We start from the raw sequence: 23,618 nt of genomic DNA, 5'->3' as shown, positions 1-23,618 counted from the left end.
GTGCACCGTTGTGACGGTAAATGAGGGAAAAACAAATTGATGGGATCCTGCACGTCTTTTAACACATTGGTCAGGATTGACGCACTTTGTTTTCATTTAGTTGGTTAAAAAAAAGTCAGGCTCGGGTCGGGCCAGAGAATCCTGAAAACCTTTTCGGACCGGGTCGGGCTGAGGCTCCACCCCCTCTTGTTTAGGTAACTGTCTATGAGTGTTATTTTATATTTATTTTACTGTTCTCTTGACCAGAGCATAGACCTGTGGTCACAGACAGGCTGCAGTCATTAAACTGGTTAACATGAGGCCAGGGGTCACACTTTTTTCTGAGTGTTTGCAACACAGTTCTGAGTTTAAATAGTTCTTTTGACATAGTTTGCTCAAGTCATTTTGAAGTTCCTGTTTAGTAATAAATGCAAAGAAAATTCAAATCCTTTTTTTTTTCATTTAAGCTACAGTTTTACAGGCTTTAATAAGCATAAACACTAAATACAAACCAGACACTGAAAGCTGAGGTTGTTCTGAAAAAAGGAGCAGAGTTACAAACATTTTACACTTTTGTTACAATTTTAAAGCCATAAAACAAAAGAAAAAAAAAACAATTATATTTATGGTCATAAGAGGGTTAACCGTGATAAATGTTCCACCTCCAACAAAGAGATGGTAAAAGGGAATGTGAGCATAATTATATACATTTTATTACTTTATTATGTATTTTTTATTATTGACTATTACTCCAAAGAGTTCAAATGAAGGCAGCTGGACTTCTTTGGTTTCTTTAAAACATTTCACTTCTCCTATGAGGAGCTTTGTCAGTTCTAACTGGAATATGTAAGAGTCAAGCTTATAAGCTGTAGCTGTCTGTTGTTATTTAAAGAGCAGAAACTACTCTGAGTACCCCGCCTCTCCATCTCCTGATGAGTCGTTAGCCTCTATTGGTGGTGAGTCATCGTGTTGATTAGATGCAGGAAGGTGTGACCTAGACTGAAACTGAATGAGATCCAAATCTGCATTATTGGTACTGGAAAAGTGAAATCTAAGCCCCGCCCCTATTTAAAGTGGGGTTTTCACGTTTGACATAGATAGCTTTTACTCCTCTCTCCATCTATCTTCTCTGTCCAGAATGTGGACTTTGTCATCTTCAAAGGTGTGTCCCTTGACCTTCAGGTGAAGGTGGACTGCAGAGTTTTGACCTGAAGAGGCGGCTCTCCTGTGTTGTGTTATGTTCTTGTGTAATTGTTTAGTTTCTCTAATGTAAACATCTGGACAGTCCTTGCTACACTGGACTGCATAAACGACCCCACTGAGCTTCTGTTTGGGTGTTTTGTCTTCTGGATGGACCAGGTTCTGTCTGAGGGTGTTTTTGGGTTAAAGTTTACTGGGATGTTGTGTTTGGAGAAGATTCTTCTAAGTTTCTCTGAGACTCCTGCCACGTACGTGATGATGGTGCCTTTGTGTAAAGGGTGTTGTTAGGTTGGTAGCAGAGCTCTCATGTTTAGTGGTAAGTTCAGTGAGAACATGGAATGGGATCAAGAATTTTCTACTGACAGGAAAAATATCTCAGCTAACATAGCTGTAGATCACACTGGATAAGTCTCTGTGGTTGCATTTATTTTACATTTATTCTACTACCTCTTACTAAAGCTGTCTTTAGTAAGCGCAAAATATCTTTGGTTGTACACCTGTGCAATAGCAATAAAGTATCTTGATTCCTGTTAAATATACTTCCTGAATGAGAGACCTTTTCAGGCTAAAATAACAAAATGACAAATACAGACAGAAGGACGACTTTTTCTTCTTTTATAATCACCACCTGGTATCAGAACAGGACTCAGTACTGGAAGATAATCAAAAATCAAACAACTTGGACTCGGATCAGGGGCAAAAATTTGGTTGTAACATCTCTAGGTATAAGTCAGCTTAAAAAACTAAAAATATTATTTATGAACTGACATTAACACTAATTGATATATTTTTATTATGTTGTTTGAACCCAAGTTTCTCATTATCTGAATTTTCTAACTTGTTGGATTGCACTATAAGTGCCCCTTTTTTTTACTTTGAGCACCCGCCCCGTCAAAGGTCTCTGCACGGCCCTGGTTCCAACTACAGGGGGATCACACTCCTGAGCCTTCCTGGTAAGGTCTATTCAGGAGTTCTGGAGAGGAGGATCCGTCGGATTGTTGAACCTCAGATTCAGGAGGAGCAATGTGGTTTTCGTCCTGGTCGCTGGACCAGCTCTATACCCTTAGGGAGATCCTGGCGGGTGCATGGGAATTTGCCCAACCAGTCTACATGTGTTTGGTGGATTTGGAGAAGGCGTTTGACTGTATCCCTCGAGGAGCCTTGTGGGGGTACCCCGGGAGTATGGGATACCAGGCCCTCTGATACGGGCCGTTAGGTCCCTGTATGACCGGTGTCAGAGCTTGGTCCGCTTGCCGGCAGTAAGTCGGGCTCGTTCCCAGTGAGAGTTGGACTCCGCCAATGCTGCCCTTTGTCACCGATTCTGTTCATAACCTTTATGGACAGGATTTCTAGGCGTAGCCAAGGTGTGGAGGGCATCTGTTTTGGTGGCCTGAGGATCAGGTCTCTGCTTTTGCAGATGATGTGGTCCTGTTGGCTTCATCAGAACGTGATCTTCAGCTTTCGCTGGAGCAGTTCGCAGCCGAGTGTGAAGCAGCTAGGATGAGAATCAGCTCCTCTAAATCTGAGACCTTGGTCTTGATTCCGAAAAAGGTAGATTACCTTCTCCAGGTCAGGGATGAGGTCCTGTCCCAAGTGGAGGAGTTTAAGTATCTCGGGGTCTTGTTCATGAGTGAGGGAAAATTGGAGCACGAGATCGATAGGTGCTGCATCTGCAATGATGCGGGCGTTGTAACGGTCTGTCGTGGTGAAGAGAGAGCGGAGTCAGAAGGCCAAGCTCTCGATTTACCGGTCAGTCTACGTTCCTACCCTCACCTATGGTCATGAGCTTTGGGTAGTGACCGAAAGAACAAGATCGCGGATACAAGCAGCTGAAATGTATACAGTACAAGCCTCCGCAAGTAACATACAGGTGCTGGCCAGTAAATTAGAATATCATCAAAAGGTTGAAAATATTTCAGTAATTCCATTCAAAACGTGAAACTTGTACATTATATTCATGCAATGCACACAGACCAATGTATTTCCGATGTTTATTACATTTAAATTTGATATTTATAGGTGACAACCAATGAAAACATCAAATCTGGTATCTCAGAAAATTAGAATATTCTAAAGGCCAATGAAAAAATGTTTGTTTCTCTAATGTTGGCCAACTGAAAAGAATGAACATGAAAAGAATGTGCATGTATAGCACTCAATACTTAGTCGGGGCTCCTTTTGCCTCAATAACTGCAGTAATGCGGCGTGGCATGGACTCGATCAGTCTGTGGCACTGCTCAGGTGTTATGAGAGCCCAGGCTGCTCTGATAGTCGTCTTCAGCTCCTCTGCATTGTTGGGTCTAGCGTATTGCATCCTCCGCTTCACAATACCCCATAGATTTTCTATGGGGTTAAGGTCAGGCGAGTTTGCTGGCCAATCAAGGACAGGGATACCATGGTCCTTGAACCAGGTGCTGGTGGTTTTGGCACTGTGTGCAGGTGCCAAGTCCTGTTGAAAGGTGAAGTCTGCATCCCCATAAAGTTGGTCAGCAGCAGGAAGCATGAAGTGCTCTAAAACTTCCTGGTAGACGGCTGCATTGACCCTGGACCTCAGGAAACAGAGTGGGCCAACACCGGCAGATGACATGGCACCCCACACCATCACTGACGGTGGAAACTTTACACTGGACCTCATGCAACGTGGATTCTGTGCTTCTCCGCTCTTCCTCCAGACTCTGGGTCCTTGATTTCCAAAGGAAATGCAGAACTTGCTTTCATCAGAAAACATAACTTTGGACCACTCAGCATCAGTCCAGTCCTTTTTGTCCTTGGCCCAGGCGAGACGCTTCTTGCGCTGTTTCTTGTTCAAGAGTGGCTTGACACACGGAATGCGACACCTGAATCCCATGTCTTTCATGAGTCTCCTCGTGGTGGTTCTTGAAGCGCTGACTCCAGCTGCAGTCCACTCTTTGTGGATCTCCCCCACATTTTTGAATGGGTTTGTCGTCACAATTCTCTGCAGGGTGCGGTTATCCCTAGAGCTTGTACACTTTTTTCTACCACATTTTTTCCGTCCCTTCGCCTGTCTGTTAATGTGCTTGGACACAGAGCTCTGCGAACAGCCAGCTTCTTTAGCAATCACCTTTTGTGTCTTGCCCTCCTTGTGCAAGGTGTCAATGATTGTCTTTTGGACAGCTGTTAAGTCAGAAGTCTTCCCCATGATTGTGGTGCCTTCAAAACAAGACTGAGGGACCTTTTAAAGGCCTTTGCAGGTGTTTTGAGTAAATCGCTGATTAGAGTGGCAGCAGGTGTCTTCTATATTCAGCCTTTTCAGAATATTCTAATTTTTTGAGATACCAAATTTGGAGTTTTCATTAGTTGTCACTTATGAATATCAAATTTAAATGTAATGAACATTGGAAATACATTGGTCTGTGTGCATTGCATGAATATAATGTACATGTTTCACGTTTTGAATGGAATTACTGAAATATTTTCAACCTTTTGATGATATTCTAATTTACTGGCCAGCACCTGTAGTTTGGACTGAAAGCAATTATTGGACCATCCAGTTGTTGGTCTTGCTGCACTTCCCTGGATCCTTCATTAATCATACACTTGAGTACTTAGCACCAGAACACCACTGGTGTGAGAGCTTCTCCGCTCAGTAATATCAGAGAAGGAGAAACAGCCGGCTGCTACCACTTCAACTTTAGGACAAACTACCAGCGCCCCAAAATGAAAAGCACCATTTGAAGTCACTGACAACAAAAAACCATTGGACCTAGAAAATGGTGACTGGTGCTTAACACTGTTTTGTTTCCTCTGGCATTGCGGGGTTCTGGTTCCTGCAGACGTGTCAGGGAAAATACCCCAGGGGAGAGTTGAGTGGTCTGTGATCGTGATTGCGTTCAAACCCTAGCTCTCTCTGTAGATTCACTTTAACAGCTTTAGAAGTTTTATATCTAATGAAACCCAGCAGATTGCATCGAGTCACTGACTTGTGTCAGAGACTTTACAGCAATCCCTCATGCTAGCCATCTAGTGACAGTGGAGAGGAAAACTCCCCTTTACAGGAAGAAACTTCCAGCAGAACCTAAGAATGAGCAGCCATCTGCCATGGCCAAGAGGGGATTTAAGAAAAAAAGAATAAATGAACTAACAAATGAATGAATGAATGAATGTTTATTCCAATTGTACATACCCCTTTTAAACCTTTGTACAGTTACAGATCACTAAATAAATTTAGCTCAAAATTGAAAAAGGCTGACCCAAGGCTTATTTGAGCCTATCCCATATTTGCTTTGTGCTCAACTGTGCAGTTGTAATGAGAATAGTAAACAAAGTAGTAGAATATAAAACTAAGCATCTGAGGTGTGTTCTTGCTTTGGCGTGGTTCTAATTCCATGCTGTCGTTCTTTTTAAAACACAGAAACAGTTTTGTTTACCTGTTTTGTCGCTACGTTTCGCCGGCGGCTGCAGGCTGGTGCCAGGGTTGATGGTTCATCCCTTGGGTCCATGTGGCAGGGGTGAGGAGTGAGCACCACCTCACCCCTGCCACATGGACCTCAAGGGATAAACCCTCAATCCTGCTCAATGGTCAACTTTCCTCACGGGGTCACCCATAAAGACAGTGGGAGGGTTAAGAGACCTGTGTTATTTAGAGTTTATAGTTGTATTGATACCAAAATCCTAATAATCACATTTTTCTGGCATTTAATGCATCTATCATACCTTCTTTTTTCATCCTTCAACCAGTGGTGGGTGGTGAAATAAATTACTGGAGGGGAAAGTGTGAATTTATCTTCTTCTTTGGAAAAATATGACAATTTCAAATAATAATTTATTTCCCTTCTCCAAATGAGCAGTTTACAGGTGGCCACTGATCAAATTTACAGATAAACTAGATGATAATACAACTCAAATAAATACACAAGCATGGTGTACACCTTTAAGAACAACTGCAAAATGAATGCATTACTGCAAAAACAGGTGTTACGAGAGAGAGAGAGAGAGAGAGAGAGAGAGAGAGAGAGAGAGAGAGAGAGAGAGAGAGAGAGAGAGAGAGAGAGAGCAAATTAGAGAAAAAGAGAGTGAATTAGAGAAAGAGAAATAAAAAGTAAGAGAACAAGAGAAAAAGAAAGAGAGCAGGGAGAGAATAGAGAAAATTTGAGAAAGAGAAAGAAAGGGAATAAGAGAAAGAGAGAGAAAGAAAAAGAGGGTGGTTTAGAGAAAGAGAAAGATAAGGCGAGAGAACAAGAGAAAGAGAAAAAAAGAGAGTGAGAAGGAGAGAGAATAAGATAGAGAGAGAAAGAGAAAAATAGAGAATAAGAGTTAGAGAACGAGAGAGAGAGAGAGAGAGAGAGAGAGAGAGAGAGAGAGAGAGAGACTGTGTCCAAACTCAGGAGTTGCATGCTCATGAGTACCTGTTCTCATAGAACTCAGGAGAATGTGTTTTTCTGGGACTGGTTAGACCAGATGTTAACAGGTGTGAATTTGCACGTTCTAGCCTTAAATAACAGTCCCACCCCTACTTTGACAGATGTCCTCCTGTCACCTAGCCGCTACCGCACTAAGAAGAAGCTGCAGAAATGGAGCTCGCACATGTTTGAAACCTTTTCCTTGTTTTGTTACTGTTTGAAGAGCTGCAGCAGATGTAAGGCCAGCGCAGGAATATTAGTATGTCAGGGTGAGACACAATGATATGCTGGAACAGTATTATTTGCCTTTTTGTACGTCTAAAAGCTCTTACCAATTTCACGTCAACTTAAGCTAGCTTCACGACATGAGTAATTTGGGGTACTGAGAAACATGAAAACGCTACTGGGTTTCATATCCGTCTGTGTGATATCCCGCAGTGCATCTCTGGATTTATAGAGGTGAGGAGACTATACACCATACCTGTTCTCAAAATCGGGGAAAAGAACAGATTTCAAGACCACATTCTGAGCAGTCTTTGAATTTGGACAGTCTTCATCGCGGCATTGTGCACGCAACATCTGAAGTTGGACACAGCCGGAGAGAAGACCCAGCACCTTTCTATCCTAGCTAGCTGTTTCATCCAGCAGGCGTGCTACCACCTAGCATCAGATAAATTCTCCACTTCTCCCGATCAAATGAGACTGGTTATTTTGCTGTAAGTTAGGGGCAACTTTTTCAGCACCCCAGGACTGATATTAGTGAGTCTGATGGAAATTCACTGTTTAATGCCAGCTGGTGAAGAAGATGATGCGTAAATAAATTAAGACAGGCACACTGTCACGGCTGCCAGCCTGAAGAGGGGAAAAAGCAGCCAGGATCACCCAGCTCTGGTGATTGACTGGACACCGCCCCTCCTCCTCCTCTCTTCCAGGCTGCTGAGGAGCACAGCTGAGCTGAATCCTCCTGATGAGCCACACCTAGGATAAAAAGGCTGAGCCTTCAGCAGTCTGGGAGGCAGCAGTGCAGGGGTTCTGCTGTTCTCCAGGCCTCATTTAGTTTTCAACCCCTTTGAGTTGAAGAGTTTTAACTTTGGTAGTTTTAACTCTGAGTGATCCACATGGATCTTTTGTGCATGTCACCTAGTGTTGACTGTGTTCGTTGGTTTTTAAGGTTAACTTCGTTTGTTGCAATTTTATTGACTTCGTTTTTAAAACACCTTCTGTTCCGGTAAAACTTTTAATATAAGTTTTAACCAGGTGTTTTATGTCAATGAATTGTTTTAGAACTTTTATCAACTTTGTGGATTTAGAAACACCTTCTGTTTTGGTGAAACATTTAATAAGTTTTAACCAGGTGTTTTTAATGTTGGTAACTGCTCTTTTAATGTTAACCTTTTTGAGAGTATATTTGTTTAGCATTATCTTAATAATGCTCGCCATCTGTTTGCTTGTGTTTTTAATACCTTTTTGTACAAATAAACCCATTTTAAACTCCTCCGCCAGTTTTTATGTTATCCCCATCCTTCACATTTTACATCTCATGTCGGGGACGTAACACACACATAATTAAGCAAAACTGACAGATGTATAATAAATATATGAATAAGTTGTAATTTTAATATTCTTTTCTCTCATCAGTCTCGTCAGGGAGGCTAGCACCCAAAGGACGTCTATGGGCAAGCCACCACGGCCTTCATCTCCTCATTCCTGCTTCTTGCTGTTGAGGTAGCTCTGGTAGTAAAAATTACTAAAGAGGATGATGAGGCTGATGCAGTAACCAAACACCACCACGTTCATCGAGTCAGGGTAGTCGCACTCCGTGAACAGGTTGTAGCCCGTGTGCAGGAGGAAGAGGAGGAACTGCACCTGTAGCAGCAATTAAGAGTTTCCGTCAGAATAAACTAATAGTTCATGTACATCAAACCCTTGTGGAGCCACTTGCTCACCAGCTGCAGAGAGGTCAGGTATCGCTTCCACCACAGGTACTTCTGCATGTGAGGGCCGATTGCTGCCAGGCCGTAGTAGGAGTACATGATGATGTGAACGAATGAGTTCACCAGGCCGACGAAGAATGCTGCAGGATGTAAATGATAGCATCTTCTAGTTTAGGTCATTTGGTAAATTTAAAGCCATTAAACCGCAAAATTGCTCCCTAGCGCGGCCACAGCTGCAGCTCATTGCTCCCCACGGGGATGGGTCAAATGCGGAGATGAATTTCACCAGTGTGTGATGATGACTTTTACTCTCTTAAAGCACGAAATTATAAAGTAAAAATGCAAGTTATAACTTAAAAACCATTCCACCTTGATATATAAAAGGATATAACGTTATAAACATCAGAAAGTACAAGACTCTCTTTTGGAAGCATGCATCGAAGACATGAAATGTTTATAATCCATCCATCCATCATCTATACCCACTTATCCTTGCAGAGTTGTGGGGGACTGGTTCTCATCTCCAGCAGCCTTCAGGCAAACAGGCAGGTCGTCAGTCCATGCCAGCATGAAATGTTTTATTAAGTGTATCTAGTGCAAAACTTTGCATGATCCCAGGTAACTTACACTGTCCTCCTATTACATACTTGACTCCCGCCCAGCACTGCAGGATCATGGTGCTGTGATGGTAAACATGAAGGAAAGTCAGCTGGCTGTTCTTTTTCCTCAAGATGAAGAAGAGCTGTTTGAGAGAGACAAGGGTTCATCAATAGTCCCATCTTTGATCATTGCCATCGGCTTGGTGAGATAAACGCACCGTGTCGCTGAGCTCGATGATCTTAGAGAAGAAAAACCACCAGCAGACCCTGGCCATCTGCAGAGAGGAAACAATACAGAGGTTCAGAAATAAATGGTGGGTGTTATGTTCTTCTCCAAATGGAGGTCATTTGACACTTATATATGTATCGTACAGATGTGAGAAAATGGGGATCATCCTCTGGGAGACTCTTACCCTCATCGCCAGCGGACTGGTGCTGTAATCTACAGGCTGGCAGAGGAGGCTGTAGTTTGAGAGCCAGGACGTGACCAGAAACTGAAAATATTTAAGAAATGATGTGAGGTTATGAGTACTCAAGTCTTAAACCAAAGTTTTAAAAATAACAAAAGAAACAAGTGACTCTAAAGTGGGGCCTATATAGAGAAAAGTAGCATCTGAAATATTTATTCAAAGCAAATAAAAGCTTTAATTTTCTTGTACAGAAACACATTAAATACAACTTGTTTTAAAGAGCTAGCTGTTTAGCTACTATGTTTAAGGGTTTGTCTTATTGTCCGAAGGAACGTCAGGTGCATCTCCGTTTAGTTTGGTTTGATTCACACCGGACGCAGCATGGAACGTTTCATGCCTTTCCACACCACAAAAGATATCAAGGGTTTGCCATATTATGGCACGTCCTTGGGTTCTATTTTGACGAGACAAGCATCTGTGCAACTTCACGTTCCACAGACTGATCTGCTAATTTTCTAAATAAAAGACTGTCATGACTTGGTGATCTCGATCTCGGGAATGCTACGCTGACCGTGTGGGGGATCGACACACCTCGCATAATAGCTGTCAGCGAAAATGAGGGACTCACAATCTTCAGTTGCTGATGCATGACTTTGACATCACCAGCAGCAGGTTTTTCTACAGATCGTGAGTTGGGATAATTCAGAAACATTTTTCACCATTTGTACAGTATGTGGAACAACTTGTCTAGATCCTGATGTCAAAAGGCAGCTTTTGTCCGAAAGAGATGCAGATAATTGCCAAAGAATCTTGACGTACTTTGAAATTTAGATCTGAAAAAGGTCATTTTATTTTTCTATGTAGCAAACAGTTGTTTTGATGAAATTACGAACACGTTTGAAGGGATCTGTGTTTGCAGGTTTAACAAAAGAACAGGCATGTATGTAAAAACTTCGTGTTTTCATAACTGATAAAATAAAGAAAAGGAACAGGGAGAAAGCAATGGTTGTTGAAATCTTTTTTTTTTTTGTCTTTTAAATCTGTTGTGCTTAAAACTGATTTGTTTGTATTTATGTAAAATACACATAACACACACCTCGTAGAACATGTATGCAGACAGAAGAACCATGGTGAAATTGTAAAGAATAAGAACCACTTTGAGGTCGAAAGGTTGTCTGTGTTTCATGAGACGAGGACCGGCCCAGGTCACAAACAGGTAAAGCAGCAAGATGAGCGACACGGAGACAGGAGAGTAGACCAGCAGCCAGGGGTCTGTCCTCTTGTCTGAGGGGTGGGGGGACAGATTTGTCAGCTTTAGTGAGAGATAATCTGCTTTTGTTTCACACAATGCTAACCACTGTTGTTTTTGTTTTACTCCTTTAGAGATTTTTGAGCAAGCTCCTCTGCATGATCACTTTTGTGTAAACATGAAATTAAAAGTTCAAGAATACTACACAGCTTCTTAACTTGCAATGAAAACAAAGTGCTTTTTACTAGATTAGAACAATCTCCTCCTAAACCTGCGAGGAATATACAAAAAAGCTAAATAGACTTAAAAACAGTCAACATACCTCCATTGTCCACTATCCTCTGCTGAGCATACTGGACACTTTGCCATAATGAAGCCATCTAAAGACATATTAATATACACATGTACATAATAATTATAAAGTTTGACTAAAGCATAGCAACATAATGTGTAACCTTAGGTTAAAAATGTGCTTACCTTCTTTGCTGCAATGAAAGGACAAGAATCGGAGACAGTCAGTCAACCTTCACTGACTCATAAAAACTCATCTGATAAGTTCTGGTAAACTTTTAAAGCACAAATAAATGGAATGAGGAAGTTTGCGACACCGGAAATGTACTAAAAATAGATATCTTACAATTGATAACTGGTATTTCTAGCTTGCTAACATAAGAACACTATTGTGTTTGTTTTTCTTTCTCCACCCAGTTTCATCAATTTCACTGGAGGAAAAAGAAAGTGTCCTCCTATTACATACGTGACTGTGTGAGCGTATTTCAAGATAAAAATGCCAAGGCACACAACACAATAAGATGTAAAAAAGAAAAAAAGATGAATTCAACTAAACAAAAATGAAAAAAGCCAGAGCTAAAAATTAAAATTGTTAGATGGTGCTGTTTTCTACTTTTTTTTGTTGCAAAATTGAAACAGAAAACTAACATTAAAAACTTAAAGGTGCATAAAGTAACAATGACACCCTGTGGTCAAATAAGAGTATTGCACTCTATATATAAAAACAAACTAGTCCACTCTTTTTGTAACCAGCACAGTAATTCTCCTGACCTGGCAGTGCTCTGTCTGCTTTAGCTTAGCATAAACAATGGAACTGAATAGCAGGAAGTAGCATTTAGTGTGCAAAAGTGATTAAAATAACCTAATAATGACAATTATCCCCGATGAGCTCAATAATCATGACTGCATATGAAAAGTAAAAACGAACACAAAGGATTTGCAGTAGCCCACTTAGACTTGGGACTACATTGCGACAAAGCACCGCTGTAAGCCGCCGCTGCATGGTGCATGGATAAAAGACGGCAGTCAAAAAAGCCTCTGGCTTCCCTAAACAAACACACATGCATTAGCCACATTTCACGCTTATAGTACTTTATTCCATTCCATTTATTTGATAAAGCACATTTAAAAACAGCATGTGAGCTGACCAAAGTGCTGTACAGGGGTAAAAACATAAAAGGTTAAACGAATAATATAAAAGAATAAAACAACTAGAGCATAGCACAAAGAACCAACCAAGAGAAGTCAATAAAATCAGTAAAAGAACAATGTAAATAAACCATAGATAAAATAGCTAGGCAGTAAAAGCAAGGGAATAAAAGTAAGTCTTTAAGTGAGACTTAAAAACCCCAATGGAGGAGGAGAGTCTGATATTCAGCGGCAGATCATTCCAGAGTTTCGGAGCGCAGACAGAAAAAGCTCGTTCACCACGGGTTTTGCAGCGTTGACGGGGAATCTGTAGTAGGTGTAGGTCACCTGAACGGAGAGTCCTGCCTGGCACATAAGGAGTGAGTAGCTCGGATATATAAGGTGGTGCTAAGCCATTCAGCGCCTTAAAAACAAACAATAAAAATTTAAAACATATACGGTAATGCACAGGAAGCCAGTGAAGTCTTGCTAAAATTGGAGTGATGTGCTGCCGATGGCCAGTATTGGTCAGAAATCTTGCTGTAGCATTTTGTATCAGCTGAAGGCGAGATAATGCGGCTTTTGAAATGCCAAACAGAATTGCACTGGAGTAGTCCAACCTTGAGGCGATGAAAGCGTGAATGGTTGTCTCGAGGTGGCGCCCATTCAGAATGGGTTTTAGTTTGGAAAGACGTCTCAGCTGATAAAAACATGATTTAACCATGTGATTAACATGAGGGTCCATTTTATTTTTAGAGCCACATCCATTTTAATTCCAAGATTAACAATTGTTTGACTAATTTTAAAAGGAAGAGCAGAAAAATCAGGAGCGGAGGAAGACGAGCCATTAGGAGTAAAAACAATAAACTCGGTCTTAAAATCATTCAGCAGCAGAAAATTTGCTGACAGCCAGTCTTTAACCTCACTCAGGCAGTCAAGGAGCGGCTGGATGGAGGTAAAAGTCTTCAATGGAACATAAATCTGGCAGTCGTCCGCATAAAGATGAAAGTTAATGTTAAACTTCCTGAAGATTAGTCCCAGTGGAAGAATATAAATGCTAAATAAAAGGGGGCCGAGGATAGACCCCTGTGGCACGCCCCAAGGAAGAGCAGTAGAGGGAGATGAACAGTCGTCCATTCTCACTCTAATAGACCTGTTGTCAAAGTAGGAGCAGAACCAGTCAAGCGCGGATCCCTTAATGCCGACCAAATTCTCAAGGCGGGACAATAAAATGTCATGGTCAACCGTGTCAAATGCAGCTGAGAGGTCCAACATCACCAGGGCAACATGGGAACCAGAATCAGTGGCTAAAATAATATCATTAAAAACCCTGATGTGAGCGGATTCTGTGCTGTGATATTGTCTAAAACCAGACTGAAATGTATCAAAGACCCCAAAATTGTTCAGATGTGGCATAATGTGATTATGAACAGCCTTTTCCATCACTTTTGACAAGAAGGGGAGCTTTGAAATGGGGCGAAAGTTCCCAAGGTCAGTTGGGTCTAGGCCAGATTTTTTCAGTAGTGGTTGAAGCACGGCATGTTTAAAAACAGGGTATAATTCCCGAAACAAGGCTGGAGTTAATGTTGAGCACATGAGGGGCTCCCACTGGAAGAACCTCCTGAAAGAGTCTGGCTGGTACAATGTCATCAGGACATCCTGATGGCTTCATGGAAAATATTAATCTCTCCAAGGCAGGCAGTGTGATCGGCTCAAAATGGTCAAAGCATCCGGTACAAACAGATACCGGTAGCAGAACATCTCCGGGGGAAATGATTAGACTCCTAACATTGGAGACTTTGTCTAGGAAAAAAATTAAAAATTGGGGGCAGAGATCATCTGTGATTGCAACCGTAGGAGAGTAATCAGTGGACAAAACTGCATTTAGCGTTTTATATAAAACCCTCTGGTTCCCAGAATGGGTAGTAATAATGCTGGCGAAGTATTTATTTCTAGAATTCCTGATTGCTTTCTGATATTCATCTAGTGCATTTCTAAAAAGCTCAAGGGAAATGGATAGTTTATCCTTCTTCCATCTGCGTTCACACCTTCTGCATAATCTTCTGAGTTCGTGTGAGAGTTTAACCAAGGGTCAGATTTTGGCTTAGGGCGTCTAACCTTTAAACCTTTAAAGGTATCCATCACCATGAGACAGGCTGAGTGAAAAACACGCTAAGCATCATCTGGATTGGTGTAAAATAGGGTGGAGGCCGGCAGTTCAGTGAAAGAAGCACAACATCTATCAGCTGCAGCCGGGGTAATAAACCGTGTCTGGCGCAGCTCCACAGGCCTTAAGCTCACGGGACAATCAAAATCAAACAAAACTGGAAAATGATCAGAAATGACAGTTTCGTCAAAAGACAAATTATTAACATTTATCCCATAAAACATCACTAAATCTAAAATATGAGACTGGTTATGGGTAGGAACCGACACAACCTGCTTAAGACCAAAAGAATCAAGTGTATCAGTAACATCTTTCACAAGGGGCTTGGCAGGACAGCAAACATGAACATTAAAATCACCCATAATCAGGACTCGTTCGTATTTTGTTATTATTTCTGCCAAAAGTTCTGGCCATTCTTCAATGAAGTCCTTATTGAATTAAGGGGGGCGATAAACAAGCACAGACTGGATGGGTATTACCCAGTTCGAAAGTAATCAGTTCAAAACTATTGATGAATCCGCCCGCGCGGCCCGAAAGCCTGGGAGAGTTCAGCACCAAGCACCCAGGAGGAAGAAGTTCAGTTAGTAGAGCGGACTCACCGGGGGATCCAGGACTCCGTAATATAAAAAATGTCCAGGTCTTTATCAGAGAAATAATCCTTCAGGATAGCGGTTTTATTTCCAACGGAGCGGGCGTTAAGCAGAGCAAGCTTAACGCGAGTCGGAGGTCGGAGCAGGAGAGAGCTGCAGATCCAAAGTGGAGGCGAACAGGTGTCCAGCGAAAGCGCGCAGGTTTGCGTGGTCGACTCCGCGTCTCCATAGACGCGGGTAAAAGGGGCGACGCGCTGGAGCTGCCTCATCTATAGCTTTTGGCTTTCCATACTCCTCTGTACAGACGAACCAAGGCACAGACGGAGAATCAGCGAGGGGAGAATGGAGCAGGGCAGCCGGCAAGGTCTGGATAGACCCCCGGAAAATCGCCATGGCAGCTCGCGCCCGGACACTGCGACCCCCGCGCTTACCGCGGCGTCTTTTCCGAAGCCAGGATGGGCGTGGCAGCCTCCACAGGTAAGCAGGAATACCTGATAGCAGTGGATGAAACAGTTTCTGATGTTCAGTGGCATTGGTTACTGCATGATCCACAGGTAAACGAAGCTTTAAAAGGGTGAGTCTGTCATACAGGATGGAGTTGACACCATTCACTAGAATACTAAAAAAAACAGGAAAAACAGGAGAAGTAGAGAGCAGACGGCAGGCCGAGCACCTTGGCGCCATCATTATAATAGCCCAGTAACACTCAAGACTTTAGATTAAATAAAAGACCACTTACAGATAGTAATGATGCACTTCCTTTTGGTTCTTCACAAACTATGGATGGGACTGCCGTTTTTTTCAGCAGCCAGTGGCTTTAGAGTAAAAAAAATGCTGTGGCTTCTAAAAGTAGAAATCAAGGTTTTACAGACGCCACCATCAAGAGGCAGAAACATGTATTACACCTTAAGCCTACTTCTGTATTTACAGCAGAAAAGGCTTTTTTGTGAATGTGCACCAGCTAGCAGAGATAAAAGACATTGCTTTACAATTACACTTCTCCCAATGTTTATATGTCAATGTTAAAGATTTGCTTATCCATGAGAAAAGTTGCCAACTGCATCAGTCTATAGGTCAGGGGTGGGCAACTCCGGTCCTTGAGGGCCATTATCCAGCATGTTTTAATTGTTTCTCTGTTTCAGCAAACTTGATTCACCGGCTCAGCAGCTAGCAAAGCTCTGCAGAAGCCTGCTAATCAGCTGCATTTTAAAATCAGGTGTGTTATGGCAGGAAAAAACCCAAAACAAAACATGCTGGATAGCGGCCCTCGAGGTCCAGAGTTGCTCTCCCCTGGTCTAGTTCTGCAAACGCTGGTGCATGCTTGGTAATTGACATATGTATGTTAACAGATGTCTAACATTATTTGCTAATGCTGAGCGGCATTCAAGTCAAATTGCACAGGGCTCTACAGAACAGGGAGGGCTTACCAAAAAAATAAACAACTATGCACTGTCTATAGACCCTTTTACTGTTTGTAAACAATATGACGTCAGCGAGAATGTGCTTGCAGCTTGGCAACAGAGAATGGCGTTGTGTCAGGCTTCATCAAGCTACGCTGCGGGGTTATCACCGGCAAATCTTGAATGTTATATTATTAAACTCACTTTAACGAATGGCAACAGCCTCCCGGATCCCTGTGGCATTACGGAATGGGTGGAAGATGTAGGTGCGTGGCCAGATGTCCAGTGGCCCGATATGTATACGTTTTTAGTGGAGAGGCCCAGTAAGTACACACGTGAGAAGCTACGGGCATACAAATCGTTAGATGCATACAACTATGTTGTCTGTGGCCACGTACAGAAAGTAAAATATCATGACATAGACTCTGTTTTGCGTCTTGAAGGCAGAAGTCCTTCCTAGCCAAAGACAAGGACACAAGACTGCTAGGTACGAGGCTTGGGTCATAGTAAACAAACCAGAGAACTACGTCTTCACAGCCAACTGTACCTGCGTGGCAGGGTGAGTATAGCATAGGTTTCTTTTTTTTTTGCGTGCTCAGAGTACAATCGTGTTAATTTTAGAGAAATATAGTTTATACTAATATGCTGTGGGAAAATACAGATGAATTAGAATGAAATGTTAATTTGAAGCATGAAATAAAGCGTATAAATTTGTTTAATTCTGTCATTTTGATGTTCCAGACTTGGGTCATGCTGCAGCCACGCAGCAGCAATTTTATTCAAAGTTGAGCTTTGTGTTAGGATGGGAAAAACAGAAAAGGCTGCAGTTACATCTCATCTCTCGATTTTGTTGAAATGGATGTGCTCCCTTCGGAATTCTGTAAAGTTTCAGTCCACTGCTTGAAGAGAAGCGATTCTGGTGTAGCGTTGTGGTTTTATGCTCTTTTATGAAAGAGAAACCATGCTACGTATTAATTCGGAATATTAATTTTAATAAATCAATAACCAAATTTTATATTGTTCAGAAGACTCAAAGGTTGTTTTCATCGATAAACTGACGATAATATCTGAGTGTCTGTGTTTCAGTTCAATGAGGAAACCAGTTTCACAATTAAAAGTTTTAATTCATCAAATTAAACTAATGATTTTGAAATTGACAAACAGGAAATACAATCAACATTGGTAACTTTGTGGGACAATCTTTTTAACAGTTGATATGCTGTTCTGGCTCAAATAGCCCTGATGAATTTATGAAGATTGAGAATGTTGTGAGTTGTGCTGGTGATATGAGATGAGATGAATGCGTGTGTGCATCTGATTTTGCTTCAGGAAGAAACAGGTGTCTGAGTGAAAAGTGATGGTTTGAATAAACTTAGGTTTAGTGGAAAAGATGCATCAAAACGCTATCTGTCGTGTTTTGCCTCACCGAAAATCGGACCCTCTGTTGGACCCGGGACGTCACCTTAGGATGTTTCATCCAGGGCACCTTGGCTGGCAAAGAAGACAAAGATGCGCTGCGAACCGGTCCAGAGTTGTCCTCGGTACACCTTGATGGTAAAGCGTTTTGTCGACGCGCTTTCTTAAATTAATTCACTCAGAAATCAAAAGACTCGGTAATGAGTCTGCGTTAGAAGTTGCGATTCAGCTATTCTGCCTGGCGTGGCAGAAACAGCGTGAAAGGGGGGGGGGAGAAACGAGCCAGCCGGCTCTGCCCCCCTTTCGGTTTTCAGGTCCACACTCTTTCGTTGTCCCACAGGAACTGCTATAAGACTGAAAACTTACCAAAAACCTTTCTCTTCTCAAAGCAAAACCTGTGCGTCATCAAATGTGTCTGGAGTTTACTGTGGGAAGGTGTGTGTGGGTGTGTGTGAATGTTTGTGTGCTTGAGTGTGAAGGTCAGTACCAAACATTCTCAACACTATCTAATTATGGATTCATTAAGCCATTATAATTACCCCAAAGCATAAGAACCATTCATTTGATTAAACACATTTATAATGAGCAAAATGATAATGGTTATTTTAACATTAAAATCAAGAAAAAGAAGTTTAAACTTTATGTTTTGACTTGGTCTGGGTACAACTCATGTAAACACATCTTCTGGTAGACTGCAGGTGGCTGATGTTATGGTTTCCTCCCAGACTCGCTGGCGTTCAGGACTTAATCTGTGGGTGAAAGTTCTCAATGACCAAGCTTTGACCTAGCTGCGTCCAGCACCACCTTTGTGATAGAAAACCCATATTTCCTCACGTTACATTCCCCCCTTTTTGTGACGACATGGAGGTCAAGCAGAGGCCACCTGACGTCACAACCACAATAACGTGATGTACTCGTGAAGGTAGACATCCCAGATGAAGGCAGGAACGATGAAGCGTCACCACAGGTCTCGTGTAGAAGGGAGTCTATCCTGATCAGATGATTAAGGACAAAACTGTTGCAATCATTGTAAAGTAATCCACTTAGGGAATCTTGAAAGCAGAGATATTTCAATAGCAGTTAATTTTCATCAGCAATAATGCAAAGGTATTCAAAGGATAAGCAGCTCGTATGCCACACGGAGCTGGGCAGGTGACGTGTTCCTCAGGCGTAGTCCAGGCGAAGTCCAGTGACGACCTCGACACCGCTTGAACAACGACCGAAGCCCCATGCGACAGGAAACCAGTTGAAGGATGGTGAAGACGACCCCTCTGATGGGATGTAGTCCATACGAGCTCGGAGAAGGAGACAAAGTGAGACAGCCCACACGATAGATAGCAGTTGATGCAAAACAAAGAAATCAATCAAAACCTATCTATGGGTGCCTCTGGGAAAATGTGGATGCCCTTTGTGAATTATCTAAAGAAGAAATGTTCTGCACCCTGTTCTACATGTCATGTAAAAACGTGATGCAGGGAAAACACAAATAAAAGAAAGTAAATCCTAACTGATATGTGAAACTCAGCAGGCAGCATTAATTAAAGGCATATATATAAAAGAAATAATCATGAAAATGAAGGGCAAATTGGCTTCTGGCCCTTTAAGGGAAATAGTAACAAAATAAAATTAACTTTGTAATCAAATATAATCATGCTACACAAAGCCCTAATAAAAAGATAGAGATGTAAATCAGTTCTAAAAATGTAAATCAGTAGGTTAGTAATCCCTAAAGATGAGAGTTAGTAACAGGACCCTGGCTGGAGGCAGGTAACCTGAAAAAAAAATTCAAAGGATATCACATTTGTTAAAAATTCATCCCACAAACGAGAGAATTTGTAACGGTCCACCAGTCAGTGGAAAAGAATCCGGTCAGAATAGAGTTTTGAATCTGGTATTGCGGACCCACAGAGACACGAGTTTGGATGTATCTGTGGGAGCAGGCTCATAAGCGATTTGGTTATCAAACTGTTTGTATCTTGTGTTACGAACCCACAGGTAAACTTGTTTGAATTTACCTGAGGGTTCCGTTTGGAACTGGAGCGAAGCTGATGGTTTAGCTGTTAGATCAGAACCTGATTTTACCTGCTCAAAGTTGGGTTGCAGCTTAACGGAGGCGACTTTGTCGTGATCAGAAATGGTAGTGAACTGGAAATGCGAAACTGATGCTCGCAAAGCGGGAGGAGGCTCCCCACCCCCCTTTTATTTCTCAAACTTATGCCGTGTCTGCGAGACAGGAGAAGCATAACAAAGAACAGTTCTTAAGCTCTTAAAAGCCCTATTACCAAAAAGATGCACATCGTCACCTGAATCGTGCTGAAAGAGTAGGTGTTCAGATGTCCAAAGACCTGGAGGTTTTGGACTTGGAGGTTCCGAAAAGGAGTGATCCAAGGATGGTTGTGTCACGGGTGTCAAAGCAAACCTAGCCATGTTTAGAATCAGATACAGACATGATGCTAGCTTTAGGAACATGGTCCGTCCTGAAAACTGAAACCAAGAATACTTTATTCCCAAGAATGATGGAGGTTCCCACACTGAATCAGAAAAACCCGGTTTAACCAGAGTATTTACAGACTGACTAGAACTCCGCCCCGTAGAAGGAGCAGCACCTAACTCCGGGTCGGAGGTCAATGTTGTCAGCTGAATTGGAGGTAGGTCAGTGTCGAGTTCTGCAATGACCCGCCCGCTCGGAGGAGGCGTTCCCCCGAACCGGTTGAAGTCCGCAACGGAAAACTCAGAGCCACTCAGCACCCCCCCTTTGTCAGGAGGGGCCCCGAGCAGAGCATCACTGCACGCACCTACACCTCCCGGGCCGGGTTGCCTTCCCGAGCCCGTGAGAGAGGTGTGCGCAGCAACCACCGAGCCAACTTTAATATCGCCACTGACCACAGGACTGCTGGAAACCGCAGGGTTTTCCGCGTCGTCGTGGTCACCTGTAAGAGAAATCACAGGAAAGAGAGCACAGAGGCCCGAGACTAAGTCACACCCCTGTGAAAGGAGAAAGGAATTGGCCACCGTGTTAGCAGAGGTCACAAACTGAAAAGTGACAAGGTCATTCACATAAAGGTCAAGATGTCCGGGCACAAACCCCTTAAATGGCATGGTAGCTCCGTCCGGAGACCACAAGTGTTTCACGGCGGCTGACGTTTCCATCACGCCCCGATAAAGAAGCTGGTTTGTGCATGAGGCGGACTGACGAGTAAAACAGACCTCTGACTGAAGCGGTGGGTCACAGCCTGAAGATTTCACACCCATGCTGGAGAGATGTTCAGCCTTTAACATGGATGACAGAGGAGAAGCATTAGGAACCAAAGGGTTAAGCACAACCTGTTTGTCAGAGAGGTTAACCATAGGCACAAGAGATTTATTCAGCTTAAAAGTAGCAGAGAAAGTGTTGTTTATTTCAAACCTTGATGTTGATGGTGGGTTTTTGACCCCCTGGAAGAAATAAAAGTAAAGAAAAAGCGTTATGACTGTAAACAGCATGTTGCATGAATTCACGTCATGAATTGCAGACCAGAACCACCTCCGACCCAGTGCAGCTGGCACCGAACCGCAGCCACTAGTCCCCACTGCTCCCGACCGGCGGCACCCGCCTAAAACGGGCCCGTTCGGGCGGGCGGAGGGACCAGCGATGCTCGGCCGGTGAACAGTCTCCTGCGTCATGGCATTTTCTGGAAGCAGAACGTCAGAGAACCTTACACCAGGTGTAACAGTGCAAGAAAGATTTTGTCGTGTCTCGTCCATCTCCCATTAAGTTCAGAGCAACTCGCGTTTTTACCTTCTGAGCCGACGTAAAACTCCTGGCTGGCTCGCCATTAATGTAGCGTTGTGGTTTTATGCTCTTTTATGAAAGAGAAACCATGCTACGTATTAATTCGGAATATTAATTTTAATAAATCAATAACCAAATTTTATATTGTTCAGAAGACTCAAAGGTTGTTTTCATCGATAAACTGACGATAATATCTGAGTGTCTGTGTTTCAGTTCAATGAGGAAACCAGTTTCACAATTAAAAGTTTTAATTCATCAAATTAAACTAATGATTTTGAAATTGACAAACAGGAAATACAATCAACATTGGTAACTTTGTGGGACAATCTTTTTAACAGTTGATATGCTGTTCTGGCTCAAATAGACCTTCTGATGAATTTATGAAGATTGAGAATGTTGTGAGTTGTGCTGGTGATATGAGATGAGATGAATGCGTGTGTGCGTCTGATTTTGCTTCAGGAAGAAACAGGTGTCTGAGTGAAAAGTGATGGTTTGAATAAACTTAGGTTTAGTGGAAAAGATGCATCAAAACGCTATCTGTCGTGTTTTGCCTCACCGAAAATTGGACCCTCTGTTGGACCCAGGACGTCACCTTAGGATGTTTCATCCAGGGCACCTTGGCTGGCAAAGAAGACAAAGATGCGCTGCGAACCGGTCCAGAGTTGTCCTCGGTACACGTTGATGGTAAAGCGTTTTGTCGACGCGCTTTCTTAAATTAATTCACTCAGAAATCAAAAGACTCGGTAATGAGTCTGCGTTAGAAGTTGCGATTCAGCTATTCTGCCTGGCGTGGCAGAAACAGCGTGAAAGGGGGGGGGGGGGGGGGGGGGGAACGAGCCAGCCGGCTCTGCCCCCCTTTCGGTTTTCAGGTCCACACTCTTTCGTTGTCCCACAGGAACTGCTATAAGACTGAAAACTTACCAAAAACCTTTCTCTTCTCAAAGCAAAACCTGTGCGTCATCAAATGTGTCTGGAGTTTACTGTGGGAAGGTGTGTGTGGGTGTGTGTGAATGTTTGTGTGCTTGAGTGTGAAGGTCAGTACCAAACATTCTCAACACTATCTAATTATGGATTCATTAAGCCATTATAATTACCCCAAAGCATAAGAACCATTCATTTGATTAAACACATTTATAATGAGCAAAATGATAATGGTTATTTTAACATTAAAATCAAGAAAAAGAAGTTTAAACTTTATGTTTTGACTTGGTCTGGGTACAACTCATGTAAACACATCTTCTGGTAGACTGCAGGTGGCTGATGTTATGGTTTCCTCCCAGACTCGCTGGCGTTCAGGACTTAATCTGTGGGTGAAAGTTCTCAATGACCCAGCTTTGACCTAGCTGCGTCCAGCACCACCTTTGTGATAGAAAACCCATATTTCCTCAAGTTACACTGGCATCCATACACGCAACAACCCGACATTTTTATGTGCTCAGAACTTCAAAACAAAGGGTTTAAAACGCTGTTTTAGTATCGAGTGTGAATGATGAAGCCTTCACTCTCGTTGCCAGGCTGCGAGCGCAACTTTTGATGACGTAGGTAGTAAAAGGGTCTATTATATCACAGTATCGAGAGTAAAGGCTTTCTATGAAATCAGGAATCATTCCTGAAAAGAGGAAAATTCCAGATTGCAGATATAATGTGTCATGCAAGCCTTTCAGAGCAAAAATCGGCCTATACGTATATATGATTAAAATATTGCAGTTAGCACAATAGACACCATTGTTCAGAAATAACGCTAAGTTATCTTCTCACGACATTATATCAACCTGGAAAAAAGATGACCGGATGTGATAAAATCCTGCCTCAACCCATGTTAATTCCTCCATTTCAAAACGTAAGCCTAAATTCCCAGGTTAGGGTGATGCTTTGCTGGGTATCCAAGCAAAGCATCATGGGCCATAGAGAAAAACAAAGCAGGGTCAGGAGCAAGACACACAGAGGGTAAAAACCTGGTAACACCTTAGACAGCGGAAAAGGGAATCTGTCTCAATGTAATTTCCCTTCTAACATGACTGATACTATTGCTTTACTTAACTTTAAAATTCTTACTTATTGCACCTTTAAGATTGCATAAATGTTTGCATACCTGTAAAAAATACAGAAATAAGCACCAGAGA

At 42.4% G+C, this 23,618-nt stretch overlaps 1 protein-coding gene across 1 annotated transcript; it reads right to left on the bottom strand.

Moving 5' to 3' along the window:
- Window positions 1-5,278: 5,278 nt before the first annotated feature.
- Window positions 5,279-11,898, bottom strand: LOC107393254 (very long chain fatty acid elongase 4). The gene is made up of 8 exons (XM_015971495.3): window positions 11,209-11,898; window positions 11,054-11,111; window positions 10,579-10,766; window positions 9,486-9,566; window positions 9,291-9,347; window positions 9,101-9,215; window positions 8,486-8,613; window positions 5,279-8,405 (listed from the first exon to the last, which is right to left on the bottom strand). Exons 2-8 carry the CDS (start codon window positions 11,109-11,111, stop codon window positions 8,241-8,243), a joined length of 792 nt encoding a protein of 263 aa, XP_015826981.3. The 5' UTR covers window positions 11,209-11,898; the 3' UTR covers window positions 5,279-8,240.
- Window positions 11,899-23,618: the final 11,720 nt, after the last annotated feature.

Source organism: Nothobranchius furzeri, chromosome 8, assembly GCF_043380555.1.
Source record: "Nothobranchius furzeri strain GRZ-AD chromosome 8, NfurGRZ-RIMD1, whole genome shotgun sequence".
Taxonomy (NCBI): domain Eukaryota; kingdom Metazoa; phylum Chordata; class Actinopteri; order Cyprinodontiformes; family Nothobranchiidae; genus Nothobranchius; species Nothobranchius furzeri.
Note: the sequence above shows the minus strand (reverse complement) of the source record. Positions and strands in the feature narration are given on the sequence as shown.